Source organism: Puntigrus tetrazona, chromosome 14 (assembly GCF_018831695.1).
Source record: "Puntigrus tetrazona isolate hp1 chromosome 14, ASM1883169v1, whole genome shotgun sequence".
NCBI classification, from domain to species: domain Eukaryota; kingdom Metazoa; phylum Chordata; class Actinopteri; order Cypriniformes; family Cyprinidae; genus Puntigrus; species Puntigrus tetrazona.
The window spans coordinates 24,574,561-24,596,025 of record NC_056712.1 but is presented as its reverse complement, the minus strand read 5'-3'; the positions used below and the strand labels follow the sequence as shown (position 1 = coordinate 24,596,025).

Sequence of the window (21,465 nt, the reverse complement as noted above, 5' to 3'; positions counted from 1 at the left end):
ATGTAAACAAATAAGATTTTTTTCATATATATGTTGATGCCTTGCATGCATCTGAAGGTGAGCGTCACTGCTTCCCAAATGATTTATGAGGCAAGCATGAGTTCTGGATGGAAAGGTCAAATCTCATGCAAGTCATTGAGAATTCTTATGATTAACATGAAAATCACTGTGCGACAGTATTGCTATAAGGTTGAATAACTTTAACTCTTACAATGCTGTATATTGTAGTAATTTACTGCACTTTTAGATAAAACGATAACTTTCAAGACAACTTCCATCTTAGAATGTTGCCAGATTATGCCATTTTATTTATTTATTTATTTATATTCCTGAATTCCAAATTACAGTTTGTTCACTGGATGACCATGCTGAGGAAAATGTCTTTGCTTTTGTAAATATTTGTGTTTACAACATGAAGTTACTGCATTTTATTGAGAATAAAAAAAATTCTCTCCACAGGCCATCAATCGTTCGGCTATTTGTAAACATAAACTTGTAACAATTTACACTTATTTTGAATGATGACCTTTCTTTTTGTACAGCATAGTATGAAAAAAACGGAAATGGTTGAACAGACAAAGAGGACAAGAGAAGGGGGAGGAAAGGGTGTCGATTTTCAAACCAGTTCAGGGCATTTTGACACATTCGTATGACTTTTAAAATGTACGTGAAGAGCCCTCTCCCAGTCTTTTTGGAACACAAATAGCTCCCCTCCACAAAAGAAAGCGAAATGAGGTACGAATTGCTGGTAAATTATTTCCTGTTCTTGGATAATAGGCTACCTTGTGTGGCCTTTGATTTTCTTTCTTTTTGTCTCCTTCCCTCTGTGTTTATTCAGCCATCTCTCAGCAACTCTGCTGGAATCCATATTGATAGCTGTCAGGCGGTGTTGCCGGGCAGCAGGGAAAGGGGGCTGTGAAAGTAGGGGAAGGGGAGATGTTGTATGGAGGGCACATCTGTCAGATCTCATGACTCGACCCATGCTGTGATGCGAAGGGTACTGTCAGGAGATGGGGAAGAGCCAGCACAGGTATGCCCAGTACATGCACTGTCCTCAGGCTGGAACTGGCTGTGACACCCTGGTGGAATAGTGGGAAGGGAAAGAAAAGCTCCCTCGTGTACCGAGCTGACAGGAAAGATCTGTTCGCCACCGAGTCCTCACTTGAAGGCCAATCCTAATTTGATCAACTCTCAAATGCGTTTTATAGTTGGCATTAATTATTCTGGTGGAAGCAGCAGACTTCCATCGGTGAGTTAGATATGATGAATCCAGTTGGCTGCACTGTATTTTATTATTTTTTGAAATTGCGAGTAAAGATGGAACTTTAATAGTAATTGATCCCAGGAAAGGCTTTATCGGCTTCATTAATGTTGATCTCAGTGTGTAGCCGCAAAGCAGGGCTTCCCAAGAACAGTAAGATCAGGAGACTTGTTTCTGCCGTGCGTTTCCCTGCATAGAGCTATTGGTATTGACCAGTAATGGGCAACAGTGCCAAAATGCATGTTTTCTGTGATAATTTTTCTTTGACATCACAAGGCAAGAAAAAAACCCTGGACACTGCAGGTCTGTGGTTTTGAATGTGGGCAACACATTTTTTTCTCTGTAGATACATGTGTTTTGAGCTGGGACTGTGCGCTTATTGCTGGCAGGTGTGAGTCTCACATTTTATCTTACCCGCTCCCCTGCAGCACATTTCATGTAACGACGTTATTACCGGGAGACTTAATCAAACTCACTAACAATAGCTCACACTGACAGACGTCCAGGCAGCTGGTGCATAATACTGTGCGAATATTCACAGTGCCCCAGCAACCCCGTCTGCCCGCTTAATCAAGTTCTCTCGGTCACCCGGGGAACAGCAAAGCGAAAAGGTGGAGTGGGACAGCACTGCTTTTTGAAACTACAGTCATTCACTGAGGAAGAATAGGGACAGGAAGACACTGGGGAACTCTATAGGTCTATTTTAGTGCTTAAAGAAATATGAATGAAAATTCTGGAATTATTTACTCGCCCTCCTACCTGTATGAATAATCTTTTCAATATTATGAAATTGAATTAGAACAGAAAGTTATTACATGTGGCCCAATCGCAAAAGATCTGGTTGCAAATAACAACTTAAAGGGATAGTTCACCCCAAAATGAAAATTCTGTCACTAATTGCTCACCCCTCGCCGAAATGTTCCCAGACTCAGAAACACATTGTGAAAAAAGCATTCTTGTGGTTTGTAAAATCACAGTTGAACCTCTGATGTGTGGACTATTTAACCGACGTCCTTGCTATGTTTCTGAGCCTGGGAACATTTTAATTGCGTGGCTGTCTAAGGAAAGTCAGAGAGCTCTTGGGATTTCATCAAAATATCTTAATTTCTGTTCCATAGATGAATGAAGGTGTTATGGATTTGCAACAATATAATGATGAGAGAATTAGTGGCAGAACTGTCACTTTTGGATGAACCTTCCTTTTAAATTTTGGTCTTTTTTATCAAAGTATGACTATATCACACTTTCAGCCTTTGCATTGTTCTTATTGTGCTTTTGCATATGTATACAGAAGTACAGAATAGCCATGGCACAGAGCACTGTTGCGTCTTGCATATCATCATGACCACGTTCATGCTAGCACAGTTGTTGTCCTGTTTGGGCATGCTCAGGCCCATGCAGCTCTATAAAAGAGTGATGTAGAGCCTTAGAGAGGCCCTGTGTACTGCACTTTATTCAGGAATGCTGACTTATTTATAGGTGTTGGAATCGTGTTGTTTGCTTGTTTTATTGAAAAGCTTGCGGGTAAAGTGGCGACAGGCTGGCATGTGAGTGTGATCTCTTGAGGGCCCCCCTGCAGAAATCTTCTTCCCGATAAATAAGTCAGCGTTGATGAATATTTCATTCACATGCAATCCATTGTCGCCCGCAGGTCTGCGGGGACGTGTCGTCGCTCCACGCACACAGCAAAACAACCTCCCCCCCAGGTCAACCAATCCCTCGTTGTTGGCATTCTGAAAGAGACGCTGTTGCAATCCCCATAATTAGCTCAGCCCGAGCATTTATGGTTCTGACGGATAACATGACAAAGATTGTATGAGACCTGTAGTCATGTGACATCTGACTGCATTTTATTTCACCTCCACAACTGCATCTGTGCAGCAATCGAACTGATTTAGTGGCACATTTGTCACTTTTCATATGCTGTTAGAAGACGAACACGCAGGAAAAGTTTAAACCCCCCAGTTAGGGAGAAAATAGCTTGTACTTTTATGCCCTGTGGAGGAGGGAGCAATAAATAGCAATAAATACAGAGAGGTAAAACGAGGGAATGCGAGCGGAAGAGAGCCAAAAATGGAAGTGACCAAATTAGAATTCAAATGGTAATTCATGGTGTTCAAGATAGGAGAGGACAAAAATGAACATGGACCATCAGTGAATGAATTTTCTCTACACAAGCATGTTCTTTCAAATCAATATTTCAAGACATAAGCTCACTCCATTCCTAAAACCCATCACTCAGTACATACTCTTCACCAAATGGGTCAGAGGTTCTTCTGAAAATGGCCCTTCATGATCTTTATGCTCTTTTGGTGAGAGAAGAGATCCACAAAAAGATGAGTAAATAAATAAAGAAAGTGCGAGCAGAATGTTTTATTTAAGTGAAGGTCTGCATTGTGTATTCCCAGATAGAGTGAGGCATCAGCAATCTCAGGCACAGGGCTAAGAGACGGCGACTTTTGTTTGGTAGCTTGGGAAGATGTTACTCTAATGGATTCGCTGTAACTGTTTTTAGTGTGTGCAAACGTGTATAGATGGGTCACCTGTTAAGAGTTTAATTTAAAATTCTGAATGTTTGCTTTCACATGCTTCCTTTTTTTATCTCAATGTGAGGATGGAATTAGTAAACAGACCACAGCTGCAGTTATGGTCTATTTTTGCCACTTTGTATATTTTATTAAGGAAAAGAGACTGTTGGACACGACAACATTCCCTTGGCTTCAGGTGGCGCACTTTCTTACGTCACCCACAAATTCAAATTAAGATTATCTCATCATGCTCACTCTGACCTTGTTCCCGAGGCTTATGTCTGTCTTTATGTTTCCTTCTGTGGAAAATATGAAGTTTTCAAGAATTAAGAATTGTACTGATTGCTCTTTTCAGTGCTTTAATCTCCACAATCAATGAGGATTTTGTGCTTCAAAAATGACATAAAAAAGCATCATAAGGTATCGTAGATTTAGTCCATATGACTTTTGTAATCCAAAGAAGTCATTTTTAAATAAACTTTTTTTTGTTTAGTTGGGTGACCTGATTCATTAAAAACATCTGACTCTGACTAAAAAATAATAACTTTGTTCATGACTACATTACAGTCATGACTAAGTGCCTTCTTTAATTTTAAGTTAGTCTGACATCATACGGCTTCAGCCACTGCATGGACACTTTTTAAGATTTCTTCTTTTGTGTCCCCTGGAAGAAAACAAATGGGCTTGCAGCAAGTCAAGGCAGAGTAAATATTGACAGAATTTTCGTTTTTGAATAAAGTAACCTTTGAAGTAACCTTGAATAAAGTAACCTTTTAATTTTCTGATTTGCTGCATGACTCGTATTCCAGCACTCCACCAAGAGTCATTAAGATGTGAAAATGGTATCTTGAGACCTTGTTAGCAGAAAGCAGCTTTATCACCTCCATCCCTCCATTTTCTCATTCTTCACCCTCACCACACATCTTTACTCCATCACCATCTTTTCATATTCCACGAAATTCTCACCCTCTGACTTATTACAGAGCTTCAGTCTTGTGTCTGTGTATATGTTTGCTTAACATATAATCAGTGTGATGTTCATCATGTAAATTTATAGAGCCCCCCCCCCCACTCCTTATGTGACATCAGATCAAGTGGATGAGAAGACAGTGGCATGTTTGTTCTGGTCAATGTGCTGTTTCACACTCACCCATTTTGATTCATCCAAAATATAGTCATATTTGAAAGAAGGAATAGGATTGAAGAATCAATCGAACTATGTCATATCAGCACTATCCATCTGTGTTTATCTTTCTATCTTGTTTCCCCATCATAGTTGTTTTTTTTTGCTACCACACAAGCCATTTTCTTCCTCTATTTGTTTAGTTATCCATCAGTCTATTTACCTTATCATGCTGCCAAACCATCCATTTACGCTTCCATCTGTCTGTCAAACAATATTGTGGTATCCATTTGTCTAACTATCTTCTCTGTCTGCTTACTCCACTGTCAATCAAAGCTTCTCTGCATGTTTCTTTAGCTGGGGAATAGCATTGGTCTTAACTTCACATTAACTTTGCATTCATGAACCAACCTTTCGGTGCATGCATAATCACATCTGAAACTTCATTCAGAATTTTATATTATGGATAAATGACATTTTATCCATTATGCAGTGTGGAAACATGGGCTGTTGTTCATGAAACCTAGCCCTGCATGGCTTTTAATAGGAGCCCATCCAAATGCTCATTTCACTGGCAAGCCAGATAACTGCTGGGTCACTATCAGTTTTGAAGGAACAGTATGGTGCTTTGTGGCCTAGCGCACATGATCCTAATGGATTAGCCACTCACCTTTCCTGAGTTGAACTTGGGGGGCAGTGTTACCGCCAGAGACCCCATCTGCCCCCCATGTTTCAGCCATGATGAACTAAGAACATTGGTTTTTGAATGCTTTACATGCTCTTACACATCTGAGGTATCTATCTATCTATCTATCTATCTATCTATCTATAATATTTAAAAACAGGTTTTAATAACTTATTTTAAAGCTAAAATACTAATATACACCGATACTTGAATGTATAACAAATAAACACATCAAACATTTTTTTGGTGAAAGGACAAAAGGTGAGCGTTTGAAAGCACAAGCTGTATTTCTATAACTGCATAAATACATTCCTGTTTGACTGCTGAAGTTTGCTACAGTGCTGCAGAGGTGATGATTAGTGCTGTAGATTAGCCTTGGGCTGCAGTCTATTGGAAAGAATTTTTCATCTGATGGTTTGATGCATGTGTGTGCCTTTGCTTCCCTGCTCCCCTCTTTTAACTTACTTTTTGTTTTAGATCTTAAATTCTGCCATCTCTTTTGAAAACCAAGCTGGTCCACCACTCAGAGACCAGTCTTGTCCGTCTTGAGGATCCCAATGAGAAATCTTGGCAAGTGTGACCGTCAGCCGTTTGATATCCCATCAAACGTGGTCCTACTGCTTTGCCTGTAAAAGGGAAAGATACTGGGCCTGCCGGCACTGGACGCCAGCCGTGGTCTCTCGTCTTTTCCCTTGTTTGTCCCGGGAACAGATCTGTCAGGGCCTTCCTGCTGCAGAGATAAACTAGTGCATCGCTCTCTCCTCTAAAAATAAGCATTTGTTTATCGACATGTGTAGTGATTTCCAGCTCTCCTGTGCCGTATTGTGTGCCGAGCTGTCAAGAAGCATTACTCTAAGGCCTGGCTCTCCTTTCAGCTCTGACCAGCCGAGAGAGTGCAGCTGAGCAGGACAATGCAGAGTGCTGGGGGGCAACAAGCTAGCAAGCTTTCGCAGAAATCTGCTAAGACGGTGCCTTTTAACTAAGGCTGTGGACCTCACTCTTTATCAAGAGCTTGAAACTTTAATGCACTCTTTAAGGTAGAAACTGTGGAATGTGAAGGGCAAAGCTGGTATCAAATATCTGGGTCACATATCCAAGGTAGCTAGCGTCTAAATGGAGCCTGGCTTTGATTGAAAGGCGTATTAGATGAAAGGGGAAAAACTCAGATCCACTTTGACCGATTTTGGCATATTTTAATTGCTGCTTTACTTCATTATTTTCATTAGTCTGAGTCTTAACAAACTGTCAGATTAGACGTTACACATCTCCCATCTTTGTTTAGAAAAGGCTCTGAGAGAGATTTAGGGAGAATGCAGACCAGACCTCCAGCTTATCTGAGCTCTCATCCATCTTAGTTTGATGAGGAAAGCTCATGTTTGCGAGCTCTGCTGGTGGATCTGCGGTGGCTGAGTTTGACAAATGCCCCACACTTGCTCTAAACATCCGTAATTTCAGCAGAGTACGGTTACTTAAAGCAGGATTTTAGAGCCTTGTCTCACTTGTGTTTCTGGTGTCTCTGTTGCTTTAGTTAGGGCAGAGAATGCACTTAAGAGCTCACATCTCAATGTGGAAAACGAACCAGGATATCAGCCAGTACTTAAAGGATTAGTTCATCCCAAAATGAAAATTCTGACAGCATTTACTCCCTCTTGTCATTCCAAATCCGTATGATTTTTCCTCACAAAAGGAGAAATTAAAATAATACAGCTGGTTGTTTCGTATAGTTGCTGGAGCATTCAGGCTTTAAAAATGATGCAAAGGCATCATAAAAAGTGGTCAAATGACTCCTGTACTGTTCCAATAGATTTGTGTGAGTACCTGTGTGTGTTACGTGTCGGTATTTATTTATAATGTTCACATCTAATGTATGACAGAATCAGTTGAATTGGAAAACTGGATTAGTCTTTGAGAATAATTTAAGTGAATCTCCTAGTTTATTAAAAAAAGATCAGACTTAAAAGAGTGATTGATTTGCTAATCAGGAATCAATACGTGACTCATGAACATTTTTCAGTGAGCACTGACTTAAAAGGCTCCTTTTTATAATACATAATATTCGTCTTAGGTGCCTAGAATGTGTCTGTGGCGTTTCAGCCCAAAATACCCCATAGATCATTTATTATAACAGTGAGAATGTGTCATTTGAGGGTGTGCCTAAAAAAGAGTGTAAATGCAAATGAGCTGCATATTGCTGCCCCGTCTGTAGAAGAGGCATAGCGCAAACATCTGCATTGCATATCTCCTGCAATAAACAGTTGGTAGAAGAAAAATAACCGAGAGCGAGAGAACTAGCTTTAAGCCATACATACACATGAAAGTGGGATGCAATGTTACAGAGCCCACGCTGTCTTGACCTCTTCATCGGGCCAAGCCGTGTGATCGAGCTAACAAATAGAGGGGGAAATTTTTTTTTGATTGTACACAAAAAAAAATGTAAGTATGAAAAATCATAGTAATCCACCATGTCCTCAACAGCTCAGGTGTTGGGAGAAAATGAAAACTTGTGTATGCTGTCTGTATTCATCCAAACAAAGAGCAGCGGGATTGCTTGCAAGATATTGTTGACGTTACAGCTTCTTGAGAGAGGAGGAAAAAAAAGGATAGTGCACAACCTCTGAGGGAGGAACTATAGTAATGCAGGGTTGTCAATCAACCCCCGTGGACTGTGACGTCACATTGCATAGAGAATCAGAAAGGCAGGCCTAGTGAGACTGATTTGGTTTAAAGGGGATTAAAAAAGAAGAGTGGGTGGATTTTGATTGTAGGGTGGCTGTTTTCACACACTGCCAACAAAATATTTTTGTCCAAACACCATGTAAAAGTGGATCTTTGCAAAATAGGTGCCCTTTAAATTTTCATTGTTTTTCTTGTACAAAGCTACTGTATGACATTAGAAGAATAAATATAGTGCACGATTAGAATAAACAATATTTATGGTCTTTTTTTTGTTTGTTTGTTTTAAATAATTTAGATACTTTTTTCAAAAGGAAGAATGTCATAAGGGTTTGGTCTTTGTTAGACATTTTTGAGTAAACAAATTCTTTTGAGCTTCTAGTGTTTATTCATTTTACCTAGTGGTTAGGCATTCGTACCTTTTCAAAGGCTTACCAAGCAAATTTTTTTTTGATCAGACTATAAAATGATCTTATTCCCCAAAGTACACAGCAGGATGTTTTGTTTTGTTTTGTTTTGTTTGTATTTTACCTTTTTTTCACAGCCTTATTTAGTGTCAAATAACCACTGAACAGCATCTTTTTCTCATTGAAATGACTCATTGCCACATTTGATTAAGATACATCTGCTTTTTAAAACACACTAATAGCTTGGTGTGACAAACAGCCTCACCGTTCCTCACCATACATGACACTGTTATGTCAGTTATTTCTATCTGTGTCTGTAGAAAATATCAGTTTACATTTCCAAACATTCAGTTTTGCTTGCATTAATTAATTAATGTTAATACTCCAGTGAAATTGTTGTTTGCACATGTCAATAGCCAGTGCTCCGCACAGAGATCTGATCTCATCATCATCCAGTCTGTCTGGAATAACATGAAGAAACAGAACAAACTTATACTAAACCCAAAAGAAGTGTTAAATGTCTCCAGGATGTCTCAAGAAACCTACCTACAACTGTTAAAAGTTTTAGGCACGTTGTGTAAAAATGCTGTAAAATGAGCATGCTGTCAAAGATAATACCATTGATGTTCTTTAGAAATTAACTTCTATTAACTAAATTAACAGGTAAAGCAGCTTTTGCTCTAGGTGCACTCGCACATAGTTTTTAAGTAGCTTCGCTGTTCGCATCTTGGAGACATGATTTAGTCCGGATTTTATCTCCAGTAGAAATAACTGTATGTGTGTGTGTGGCTAGTGTGTATGTATGGCTGCAAAAACTACTTTGTGCTGTAACACATATGCCCACTTATGTCTTAGCTTTTACCTTGTTGCCACAACAGATCAAGGTTCCAAAAGCACCCTTTTTTGTCTGTCTCTGGGTCAAGGCACTTCTTTGACCTTCCATTCTCCATTTCTGCCGCTGAAGTAGCCTTCCCTGCTTACACTGCTGCTGCCTCAAAACAATTACTCTCAGCTTTGCAGGATACCTTGGCTTGTGGAATTGTAGGTTTTGCTCTCCTAGCCCCATAACTTACAAATGAAGAAATAACCCTCCCCACCATCACATCCTCTTTATATTTCCTGTTTCTGTTGCTAGTGCTCCATTACCCATGGAGCTTGAGTCTGGCAAAGGCATGCAGAAGATGAGAAGAGTAGATAGCTGCTACTGCTGCAGTGTGCGCTCTCTTTTTCTCTCTCTCTCTCTCTCACCTCCCTCTACGGCCCACAAGCGGTAAACATTATGTGTTGACATATGGCCCTCACAGATTTAATCACCTTTATTACATTTTGTCAGTGGAAAAATATGAAGCGATACAAGTTTGCACATTACGGTATGTGTATGCGTGCATGCGCGTGTGTATGTTTTCTCTGGGCACAAAGGTCTATTCGAAACAACAGATGCATAACCAAAAAGTGTTTATTTGAAAATATTTGCCTCCGCGCATTTAATATTTATTGCATACATATTGAATATTTGAATTGCATCAAACATGTAAATTATTCACTGTCATAATTACCTGTGTTTATTCACATAGTTACTACTCGACTGTTGATTGAAGCTTATTTGTTATTCATGGAGCAAACCTTGTGCCAAAGGACTCTCCTGGTGATGTAACTTCATGTAATTACAGGCAGATGACAGTAATGCAAAATCCATTATGTCGTTTAATCGCTTTAGAAGAATGCACAGGGGGCCATCTGGGGCCTATCACTCAATCATACAGTGAAAGTGTTGCATAGGCATACAAGCCTAAGCCGACTCCTCTGTCCTTTGTGAGTGTTTGTGTGCTTTTTAGTAATGTGTCGTTCGCCAGTCTGTGCTAATCCCATGATCCCCCTCTGCAACGTATTATGACGTTTTGATCACGTTTCACTCCCTTTCCTCCATCAACAGTCACTAAACGCTGAGAAACAATAGCATGATTTAATTAAGTCCTGGAATACAGACGATTCTCTAGCGTAAAACCAAATGTTCCTATTTTTTCATCAATCTTTTTCACTCCCATTCTTTTTCTTTGTGCATCCAACCTAAAGACGTTGCCTCCGGGAAAAGCAGGTAAAAAAGCCATCAAACCCAAAAGCACTTGACAGATTTGTGATCAGTGGCACAGTTCTCCTGAAATTGTCTAGTGGTGTATTTTTATTGTAGAAGTGAATGCTCACCCTTTAGAGAATAGCTTCATTATGTGTCCCCCAATAGAAATCGCTGCTGGTTGGTGTGATTGTTGCTGTAGATTGGGTATTTTAGACTCAAGTGGCTGAAATCAGAAACTTGGGGAGCTTTTCAACCCAAATTAAGAGAAGGAGGAAGGTCTGTTTTCGTGGTTGGTTTGTCTTTTCTGCCCATTTGGTTGAAGCATAGAATTTTTCCCCACCTAAATCTCATCTTCAATCTGTTGAGCTCAAGCAATTATCTCAAGTATTGCTCTCTAGATGTTATTTTCCCTGTCTGGCCAAATGCTCCAAATGTCCCTATGTTCCGCTCACAAACAAGCCATGATGCTTTCATCCATTTTCAATTTGGAATACAAACTTGAGGAACTGCCACTAGCTTTTCCAGATCCCAAAAAGACTGTAGTCTGTGTGGCACCTTCCAATATACCTACAAAATAGGCATCTTGGAAGCAATTGCAAAAACAATGGCAGTGTTTGAAGTAGGCATTTGTTTACCATCTCTTCTGTCATCCACTCCCTCACTCTCAGTGTGGGTATTCCTCTATTTAATATTTAAAAAACACAAACATAAAAAAGCACCACAAAATTAAAATAATAACTAGTTGCAGATATAAAACAAAACTTACTACAAAATACACCGATCAGTGAACCCACTTGCATGTAATATATAGATAGTATAGTTGTTATATTAGCGGCATATATAGATAGTGGCAGACATTTTATCCAGAGTAGCCTATAATGTATATTTATCATGTATCACAATATTCCTAAAAAGTATCACAATGCTCCTAAAAAGCACCCTTTGTAGAAATTGTAAATAAAATCTGAAATAACAACCTATACTTTGACAAGTTCTAGAAATGTCTTTGTTTTTATCACTGCTGTCAATGTGCAATGCCCATTCAGTTCAGAGAGAAAGAGACTGGAGGCCTTCAGGCGCTTGGCTTTTTGAAGTGGAAGTGGATGAAAGACTCAGCCGTCATTTCAACTCATATTGTGTTTTCCATGCAGAGTTCAAAGTTCACTGTCCTCAACTTTTACCAATGCCAGAGGAAGTTGTCCTGCAGAGAACTGCGGATTTCCTCTCTCCATTTGTGCTCTGTTTTTCATTTATCCGTTCCTCTCTCTACCTAACCACATCTCTTCCATCTCTTTGTATTACCCTCTTGTTATTAGCATTTTCCCTCCCCTGTGGTGAGTATCCTTGTTAGGACAGATTTATACGTCTACTGAAGCTTGAATTAAAAGGCTCTAGGCAAACTCAAAAAGGGGATTTGTGAGCACTTGCTCTTATAATCAACCAGCACTGAGCTTGCGACTGCACTGTAATGGTGGTAATAACAAAAAACAACAACAACTTGGCCACTGTGACTGTGTTTTATTTCACCTTTGTCTTGTTACAAAAAATTTTTTACCCAGACAAAGCCATAAAACAACCTTTTCAAAATGATTTCTAGCTTATTTTCTCATTGGCCCACACGACTGACCTTGGCAAACGAGCTGGGCTTCAATTTCGTTTGAAGTATGAATCCACCTTTACTGTGGTGCCCACTTGCTCCTAACTCATTACCTGACATGATGAATGGGGCCTGTTCCATTAAACTATGCCCAGCCCATGGTGGCACGGGCACCTGGCACTGAGTAATGGCAGTTGCGCGAGTAGACCTGCCAGGGTAGGTAGGAAAGGTGTGGCGGCTTAAGCATGGAGTTGGCTCTCGAATCTGCAGGGGAAAGAGGAAGGTTGTCCACTCCACCTGCCACATGGCCCCCACCCAGCCCCTCACTACACCATGTTTGGAGAGGAAAGGGCCTTTTGTGTGATCCCATAATGGGCTGGCCTCAGTTGCCAAGTTCAGCTAGCACATTTAGTCCTCTCCTCTATTATATTCCTACTGGCCTAGTTTCAAAAAAAGAATCCGCTTAAAACATAGAATCTCATAGTTTAAACAGGGGTAGTTCACTGAAAAATTCAAATTCTGTCATCATATACTCACCTTCATTTTGTTCTTTCTTCTGTGGAACACAAAAGGATTTGCAAAGAAACTTCTGAACAGCACTGGACCCCACTGAATTGGAAAAACATGACAGAATTTACATTTTTGGTAGAACTAGCTCTTTAAATAAGTAGCTACGTACGTTCAGCTGTGTACACACTGTTTTGTACTTGTATGGGTGCGTCCTATTAAGTGTCTCTTCTCCAGGCTGTGTTGTTATAGGTGGAGGGTCTCTCGAGTCTGAGACCGAAGCAGAAGCTCAATGGTGTTACTATGACACCAGACAAGAAGCAGCTGACTTTAGATCATCTTTATGTAGCTCTCTTTTTAATCAGTTTTCTTTGTTGTGTCTGATGTTGTTCCCCGTCTTCTTTCTAACTATTAACTGCACTCCCATTTCTCCCCTGTCTCGTATTTGTCTGCTGCAGTTTTGAACGCAACCTAACAGATCTTTTTCCTTCCTCTCTTTGTGAACAGACAACCGTCGCACTGGTTTGGAAAGATCCCGTTCACGCCACAATGCAAACCCTATGGTCCGATGATCACTTCCCGGTTAAGGACGTTTGCCAAGTGCCAAAGACCTAAGAGTGGGGACAACGCTGAGGAGGGCTGAAGAGGAATGAGAGAAAGCCCATTCGGCATTCGCATACATCCACATCCACCACACGTGCATGCATACAGAACGCAGAGCAAACCTCAAAAAGATGTGCGTCACAGCTCCAGACGCTTCATCACAGGATCACTTGACCCTCTCTTCTCGCTGAAGCCTTATATACTACATGCTCTTTGTGCATTGGGCCTATCCAATTTAGCAGTGTTTGTTTGTTTGTTATTTTCATGATTACGCCGGTTCTGTTTATATCTCAGTGCATCTCACCAAGCTAACTCCCCTGATCTGGCTCACGTCCACCTCGCTATCTACAAACAATCAATGATTGGCTGCGGTTTGATCTCTCGCTATTGGATTTTTCGACACACAAACACGCTCTTTTTGACAAAAGGCCAAAAGCACCATAAAGGACTGCGTGAATTCTGTATGCATATCAGCAAAGGGACTTTATTTGCAGTGTTGATTGAACAAAACCTTGACTTGAATGATTCTGCCTGCTCCCTTTATTTGTTTTGACAGAAAAAAAGAAGAATTTTCCAGTCTGTAATTCTCACCATCAGCCATTTAATCTCTCATCACCGCCTCTCTTTCTATATTACAGATCCTATATATGTAGCGACATAAAAAGCTGCTGATATTAGCTTCAGTGGTACCGTGTGTACACACTTGTGCTGTGTAAGAGCTGCCAGTGCCACAAGGTACCTGAGGTGGTTGAAAGATATTGCTCTTTATCTACGGTAAACACTTCAAAGATTTGTAGACGTTTCTCTTGCAGAGTCAAAGGTTTTATTAAGTGAATCTGCAGATATGTGAAGCAAATGCAAATCAAAAAGATGCCATTCATTTCAGTTTTCGAACGTGTCACAGGTTTTCTTCGTGATTTCTTTGTAAGTCACTGTGCTTTTAGCTCTCAGCCCTCTCGTAGAAGAGCATTTTAGTGAACTGTAGCTTAGTGTTTTTTTTCGAGATCCACTGGTCATCTTTAAGAGCTCTCTCTTGCTGACCTGCCGCGTTTACCTCTCCGTCTCAGCACTGAAAACTGTCCAAAACATTACAAAGAGAAGTGTTTATCCGATTTACTTTCAAAGTTTATCTTTCACAATTTGCTAAATATGTATTTATTCACAGTTTGCCAGATTTCGCCCGAAGCCTTTTATATGTGAACATTAACCCGATTCTGGATATCAGGACGTACACCCGTACGTGACAGTGAGGCGATGTTCACAACGTGGTTGCTGTCTTGCAAACCATTAGTGAAATATTTCCACAACCTCCCCTCACTCTTGCTTATGGCATGAGTAGTCATTTTCTGTAATGCCCCCTGCCCCCATGTCCATAACACCGCAGGCAATGGTATGCAAAACAGTCTTTTGGGTGACTGGAGTCATACTGACTCACATACTGGTAACATTCCACGCTGAAGTATTCTGCATTTGTAAATGACGAGAAACTGTTAGGTTTGAGCACCCAATGAAAGCGTATAAACCACTGTTAGTCAGGCTTTCTCCTCACACTGTGTTTGTCATACACTCTCTCAGGAGAGAGAGGAAAGGTCGGGATGCAGCGAATCGCAATCCATTGATTTGCTTTTCTAATTAAAACTGCCCTTTGAATGGTTTCCAACACCACACAACAGAAGCTGCGCCTGGCTCTCACGGCTCTCACTATCGGGTATTTTAAACTCATGTTAATGGTAATTACAGCATCCACACACTGTCAGTGCAGACACCTTCGACATGCATTGTTATTTCCCAGTCAGACTCCAGTTACATATATTATGTGACTGGCACAGGCACTGGCACCAGAGAACTTTTGTAATCTTTTTTTTTTTCTGTTTTGATAAATGTGCCAAACTTAAAAAGTTACTATACTGAGATTTCATATGATGATTATGAAAATGAATGAAAAACGGTGGATTTTCGCTTAAATCACACTAAGATTTTCAATATGAAAGTGATGAATCACACACACAAGACTGAAACTAGCAACTATTCAGATTGAAGACATGTAGGGCTTAGGGATGTCATCATTTTTACAACGCTAATATCAAATGTTTATGAAATTTTCTTTGAAATTGTGTAATTTATAGACTTTTTTTCCCTCTTTCCTAAGAAAACATTGTTTTATACCAGTGATCTTCCTCTCCATCTGTGATATCGGTGTTAAACTTGTGTATTACTATAGGCTAATATATATGTGTCGTGTATTTGATAGAGAGTATCCTAATGCAGGTTAGAGTCTGCAGGTGACTGACTGTGTAACATTTTAAGTCAGATCCAATATTTTAATTGGATGTTAGGCAGAGACCAGAAGCGGGCAAGAAAATATGAAGTTACTAGTGCCAATTTGGGTTCTCTGCTGTCTCATTTATTCACATTTGTTCGATATTCTCGGTTCAGATTGTATGATGGTGCACTTTAACTTGTTAAATATAGACCTGGAGCGATCTTTTAATTTGTATATCATTGCCAAAATAGACTGCTTGCATGTACGGTAACCGTTCTTGACAAGTGATTCAATCTCCATTCTCTCCGAAGTCTCCTCCAGTTCTCTCTTATTCCCTCACATTATAATTGGCGCTTGGAACAAGATCAAAGTTAAATGGGTGAGAACAACTGCAACTGTCTCAGGACATCGTTTCATTTTTTTTAGGTAATATAAGACTCCATAGCCCTGCCTTTTTTTTCCTTGACATTGTGATTATTGTCTTATAAGCAATTTATATTTGTAACTTCTTTTAAGTTTATTTTTATCTGTGACTAAAAAAAGTGAAAATGGTTATGCACACTGTTCCAGAGTATGTAACAGAATATCATACTAAATAATAACCACTTTCTCAAAAAAAAAAAAAGTGTCTCTTTTATTTCCATAATGAGTTATGAATTATGCCTTGTCTTGATGCGGACTCACGCTGTGTCCTAACCAGCCCCTAAAGCACTTAAATGCTATCTCTGTCTGATCATTTTAATGGTTTCGTCCTAACTAAACTAAACACGGCAAACGTCAGGACATGATTTCACATGATTTCGATAGACTTGTGTTGACAGTCTGTCCATTTTCATTTCTTAGATATTTAATAAATACCGATGCTTTACCATGAAGCTGAATAAGTATCTGCTATTTCATTCCACCAAAATCATTTTCTACCTGAATAAACGGTTTCAAACATATTATTAAAATTATATATTCTATATAGAGATCATACTACCAGAGTGTGGGCCATTCAGACATTATTTATATACATAAAAAAGGAAATTAGAGTTATTAGGCTAACATTTTAGACATCAATATTTTCATCAATAATTGATTCTGTGTGGAACTTGCTCACTTAGCTAGGTAGATCCACCCATTGCAAAATCCCACGTGTACAAAACGTTTACTGTATATTAGACATATTCTAACCGACTTTGATTACACTGTGCTGAATATTCATTTCCCGTACACTTTACTTAGATACTGTTACATCCGACAAGCCATGGTGCTTTCATGCCGTCTTGTTGCGACCTCAAAAAGATGTCCGCACACAACATCTTTCCATTCCAGGTCCATTGACTTGTATCTACTCTCCTGTCGGGTTTGTTTGTCAGATAAAATGGTCGATTCTGCGTTACGATTGGTCAGATTACCTATCAATTTAAAATCGATGAAGAACCTTTAACATCCATAGGACCTTTCTATTTTCACAAACGCGTCTTTATAGTGAAATATTTTCTAGGTTATTAGGAAATAAAATGGTTATTTTTAGAACCTTTAAAAGAAAAGTTCATCTAGGAACCAAAAAATGTTCTCCCTTTTCAAAGATTTGTTTTTGGGTGTGTAAAACCCGTTCCCACCAAATACGGTAACTATTAAGATGACCATATTGTCTGTTTATTCTAAGCTTATATGTGTCTGCTGTCTGTATAGTTTATCCTCTGGAAAAAATATTCTGAAAGTGATTCCAATAATATATATATTATTTGTGCCTCTGTATCTTCATAGTTATCATCCTTGATGTGACCAGGCCTTAAGATCAGATGAATTACAGATGCTGGAAATGTTGCATCACTTTAACTATCTTGATGCTATTGAGATTGATCTCTAGTGGGATTGCTAGCAAATATCATTAGAAATAAAAACCACCAGCTCTGTTTTATCGCTATTATAATTCAGCGTTGCTTCGATGTAACTTGCACTCAATAAACAGACAGGAACTGGTTTTATTTGCTTTTTGTCATAAGAATAGCATTTATTCAGTTACTGAATTGATGGGTTTGCGAAGTAAAACTACTGTCAGAAGGAGATAACAGCACTCTGTCGTTTGTTTGAAGTGCTCTTTTGTATTGTTTGCTCTCTGTCTTTCCTTCACTTCACAGTAAGCGCGCACATGTTATTTGGCTGCTTCAATCCATCTGAATTATGCTTGAAATCATCGTTTACAAAGCTAAATATAAACTGCCGTACAATATACGGCATTATTTTCATTGTTCTTTTGATGGCTGACATTTGGTTGCACTGTGGTTAGAGATGGAGAAGGCAATGATGCCCTTTTGTTATTCCTCCATCTCTCTGTCACCATCCTCCCTGTCTCTCAGTCAGTCTGTCTTTTAGAGAATAGAAAGACACTTTCTTTTTTTCTGTTTTTTCAAATTCTGAACTGTGAGCGTCTCTGGCCATGTTCAGAGCATACCTCCGCCGCTGGGGAGCTGAAATGGAATGGTTGAAATGTTCCCATCTCTGCCTCTCTCCAGAGTGCGTGCATGTGTACAGGGATGCGCGCCTGCGTCTGTCCATTCATCTTTGCATCTGTGCATTTGGAGGGAGATTTGTTAGGATATGGTCCTGCTTTTACTAGCAGATCAGGCCATGTGCAATTTGTTTGTTAGAGTAAGTTTTCTTGTCTGCTTCTGCTCCGTGTCTGCTCGCTAATTCACTGACACAGATGGAGGATTTAAAAAAAAAAGACAAGATGCGATGGCCAACAAGTGATCTGGCATGGTGGTGTTTTCTGTTTTGAGCACTGATGCATTTGTAGCGAGCCGGTCATTAAAGGCAGGCTAATTTTACAAGGCGCTCTGTTTTGTGCAGACGTCAGGCTCATTTCTTCGTCTCCTCGGCTTTGAAAGCTCATTAGATGCCAGGGCACTGTTGAAGTTGAATTATCAGTTGCCCTGTTTTGTTTTCTGGCACAAATGCAGATTCGCTAATTTCTCTAACTTGGAGGTGAAGGATGGAGGCCTGGCCTGAAGCATAGAAGGCTTTGTGTTTTGTGTAGATTAGAATCATGGGAGATAATGAGAGCAGGGGCTGTTTTTTTTTGTGTGTGTGTGTGTGTGTGTGTAATATATTATCCTTATTATTTTGTCCTCCCATAAGTAGCTCTGTCTGAGATCTGAAAGATGAACTAAGACCACACACACACTTCATCTGTTTTTGCTCTCATGCCGTGCTCCATTTCTCTATAAACCCAGGGCGTGTGTTCAGCCACCCACACCAATTTACATTCTGATGGATCGGCCTTCAATGGGAATACAACATAATAATGATGTATTTTGCATCCTGAAGTACGAAAACTAAGATGAAATACAGAGTTAGGTGTCTGTGCCCATTCTGTCTGCCACTGCTCTAAACTCAACTTTTTTTTTTTAGTGTGCATTTGTGTGTGTGCGCGTGCGTGTGTGTGTGCGTGCGTGCGTGTTCATCTTTATGAATCGTTGCAGTTCACCATGTTGGCTTGAAGCGCAAGTGTTCCAGATCTGAATCGTTTCATAATCAGACTGCTGACACATCCATCTCCCCAGATCGGTACAAGCGTCTGTCTGTCTGTCATCTGTGTATCTGTGTGAGAAAGCAGTCTTGAGTGTTCTAGCCTCTTTTTATGCTTTGCAAAGTAAAAAAATTATTAAATGGTTGAAAAGGGGGAAAAATGTCTTCAGTAATACTATTTTGTTTTTGATTGTTCATTAAAAGTTCATACAAAATGTCTTGTTCAGATAATAAATTCTGTCTGCCTCAATAAGATCATTATTGTTTGTAAATATTAGTAGCTTAAAACTGTTTTTATATCACACAATGCCTTCATTCAAGTCCTGTCAATCAGCCCATTCACTATCTTGACATACTGTAAAGTACAGCATCTGCTCCCAGATATCCATATATCATTTGACGGTTTTTTTCTTCATACTCTCAGCTTCTTGATTATAGGGTTGACAACAATGTCCAATATGTAAAAAAATATGTTCTAAAAACAAAATCTGATGCAAATGTATGTGGGTAGATGGATGGGCTACAGTTTGGGTTGTGTATGATATTGATTGATTGATTGATTGATATCAATACTTAACTGAGCAAGGATATACTGATCATTTGTGTATATGTGTCCTTGTGTGAGTGTATGTGACCCTGGACCACAAAACTAATTATAAAGGATATAAGGTCATAAGCGTTATACACCAAATCCTAAAGCTGAATAAATAAGCTTCCCATTAGTGTATGGTTTGTTAGGATGCAATGCTGTTTGGTTGAGATACAACTGTTTAAACATCTGGATTCTGAGGGTGCTAAAATATTTAAATATTGATAAAATCACCCTTAAAGGTGTCCACATTAAGTCCTTAACACTGCATATATTTTGTTTTTTTGATATATTTATTGTTGGAAATATCAAAATATCTTTATGGAATCCCATCTCTAATTAATATCATAATGTTTTTTTTGGCATAAAAGAAAAATGTATAATTTTGACCCATACAGTATATTTTTGGCTATTGCTACAAATATACCTGTTCTACTCATGACTGGTTTTTGTGGTTAAGGGTCACGTGTAATATCTACTAATCTGAAAACGTTGATACTTCCTGTCCGTTCTCTGTCCTCTGTCCACCGCTCCTTTCCTTTTTGAGCCTTCATTCCCATTCTGTGTGATTCACAGCACTGTGACATCCTGTCTGTGTTCTGAGGCTTTCCCAGAGGCAGCTGGTCACCCAGAAAGCATTTCAGGGCCGTAGGGCTCATCCTGCGTGTGGACAGGTCTTTATAAAGAAGAGCTGTCTGTCACTGTGATCACCGCTTTCTGTTTTAGCCCCCCTGCATCGGTTCCAGCAAAGCCACAGCACCACTGACCTGAGGGAAGGAGAGACTGTGGAAGCAGACAAAAAAGGAGAGAAGCGGGATTTGACATTTGTTGCATATAGAGTTCATAACACAGACTTAACATAGATATCTGCAAAGTCATCAGTAAGTTATACGACATGAGGAATGCGGACAAAAACAACATAAAAAATTCAACCATTTTAGTAAAAACAATTTTTAAAAAGCACTATTTTGATTTATTTTGATTACCATAGAAAAATATTTTGATATATTTTGCATAATTTTTATATTTTTTGCCATAGAAAACTATTTTGATTTAGTCTACACAAATACACTTTGTAAAAGTTACCATCTTTACAAATTTTGAAGTGAAACAACAGACTATGACACAATTAAGTCTATGAAACTAGTGACACATAAAGGCCCAGATTCATAGACAACTTAGCTTAAAACAGGATTAGGCCATAGTTCATTTACGACATTTAACACATAATTATGAGCTTACCTTAGAAAACAGTATTACTGGTGTGTATCTTAAGACAAAACAAAGACACTGACATGTTTTAAGATCAATCAGTTCAAGACTAACTTATATATATATGAGTGGCTAGTCGAAATTATCTTCTGAGGTCCAGATAATGGACTAAGCCTCAAATGTCATCAATAGAACTTAACTTTACCCTGAAGCACCCCTTGAAGATAACCTTATGTGAAAAGTTCAGCTCAGCTTGACTCATCTCCGACAGCAGCTAAAGGGTTAAACCTCACTGATACAGGAAAAGACGAAAGAGAGGAAAGACTCTCATAATTGAGTTAGTGCCCCCCTAGAAGTGGATGCCTTTTATAAAAACGAGTTTTTATAAAAGCTTTTCTGTGGATCGTTTTATTCAAAAGTACAT

The 21,465-nt window shown here is 39.3% G+C and overlaps 1 protein-coding gene across 7 annotated transcripts in view; it reads left to right on the top strand.

Annotated features, from left to right (window-relative positions):
• diaph2 (diaphanous-related formin 2) overlaps nt 1-15,424 on the top strand; it is a 350,703-nt gene extending 335,279 nt beyond the window's left edge. For all 7 annotated transcript variants that reach the window (XM_043256805.1, XM_043256804.1, XM_043256807.1 and 4 more), the window contains one exon: nt 13,363-15,424. In XM_043256805.1, the coding sequence (XP_043112740.1) occupies nt 13,363-13,427 (65 nt within the window). In that variant the 3' untranslated portion in view covers nt 13,428-15,424. The remainder of the gene's footprint in view (nt 1-13,362) is intronic.
• The last annotated feature ends 6,041 nt before the right edge of the window (nt 15,425-21,465 follow it).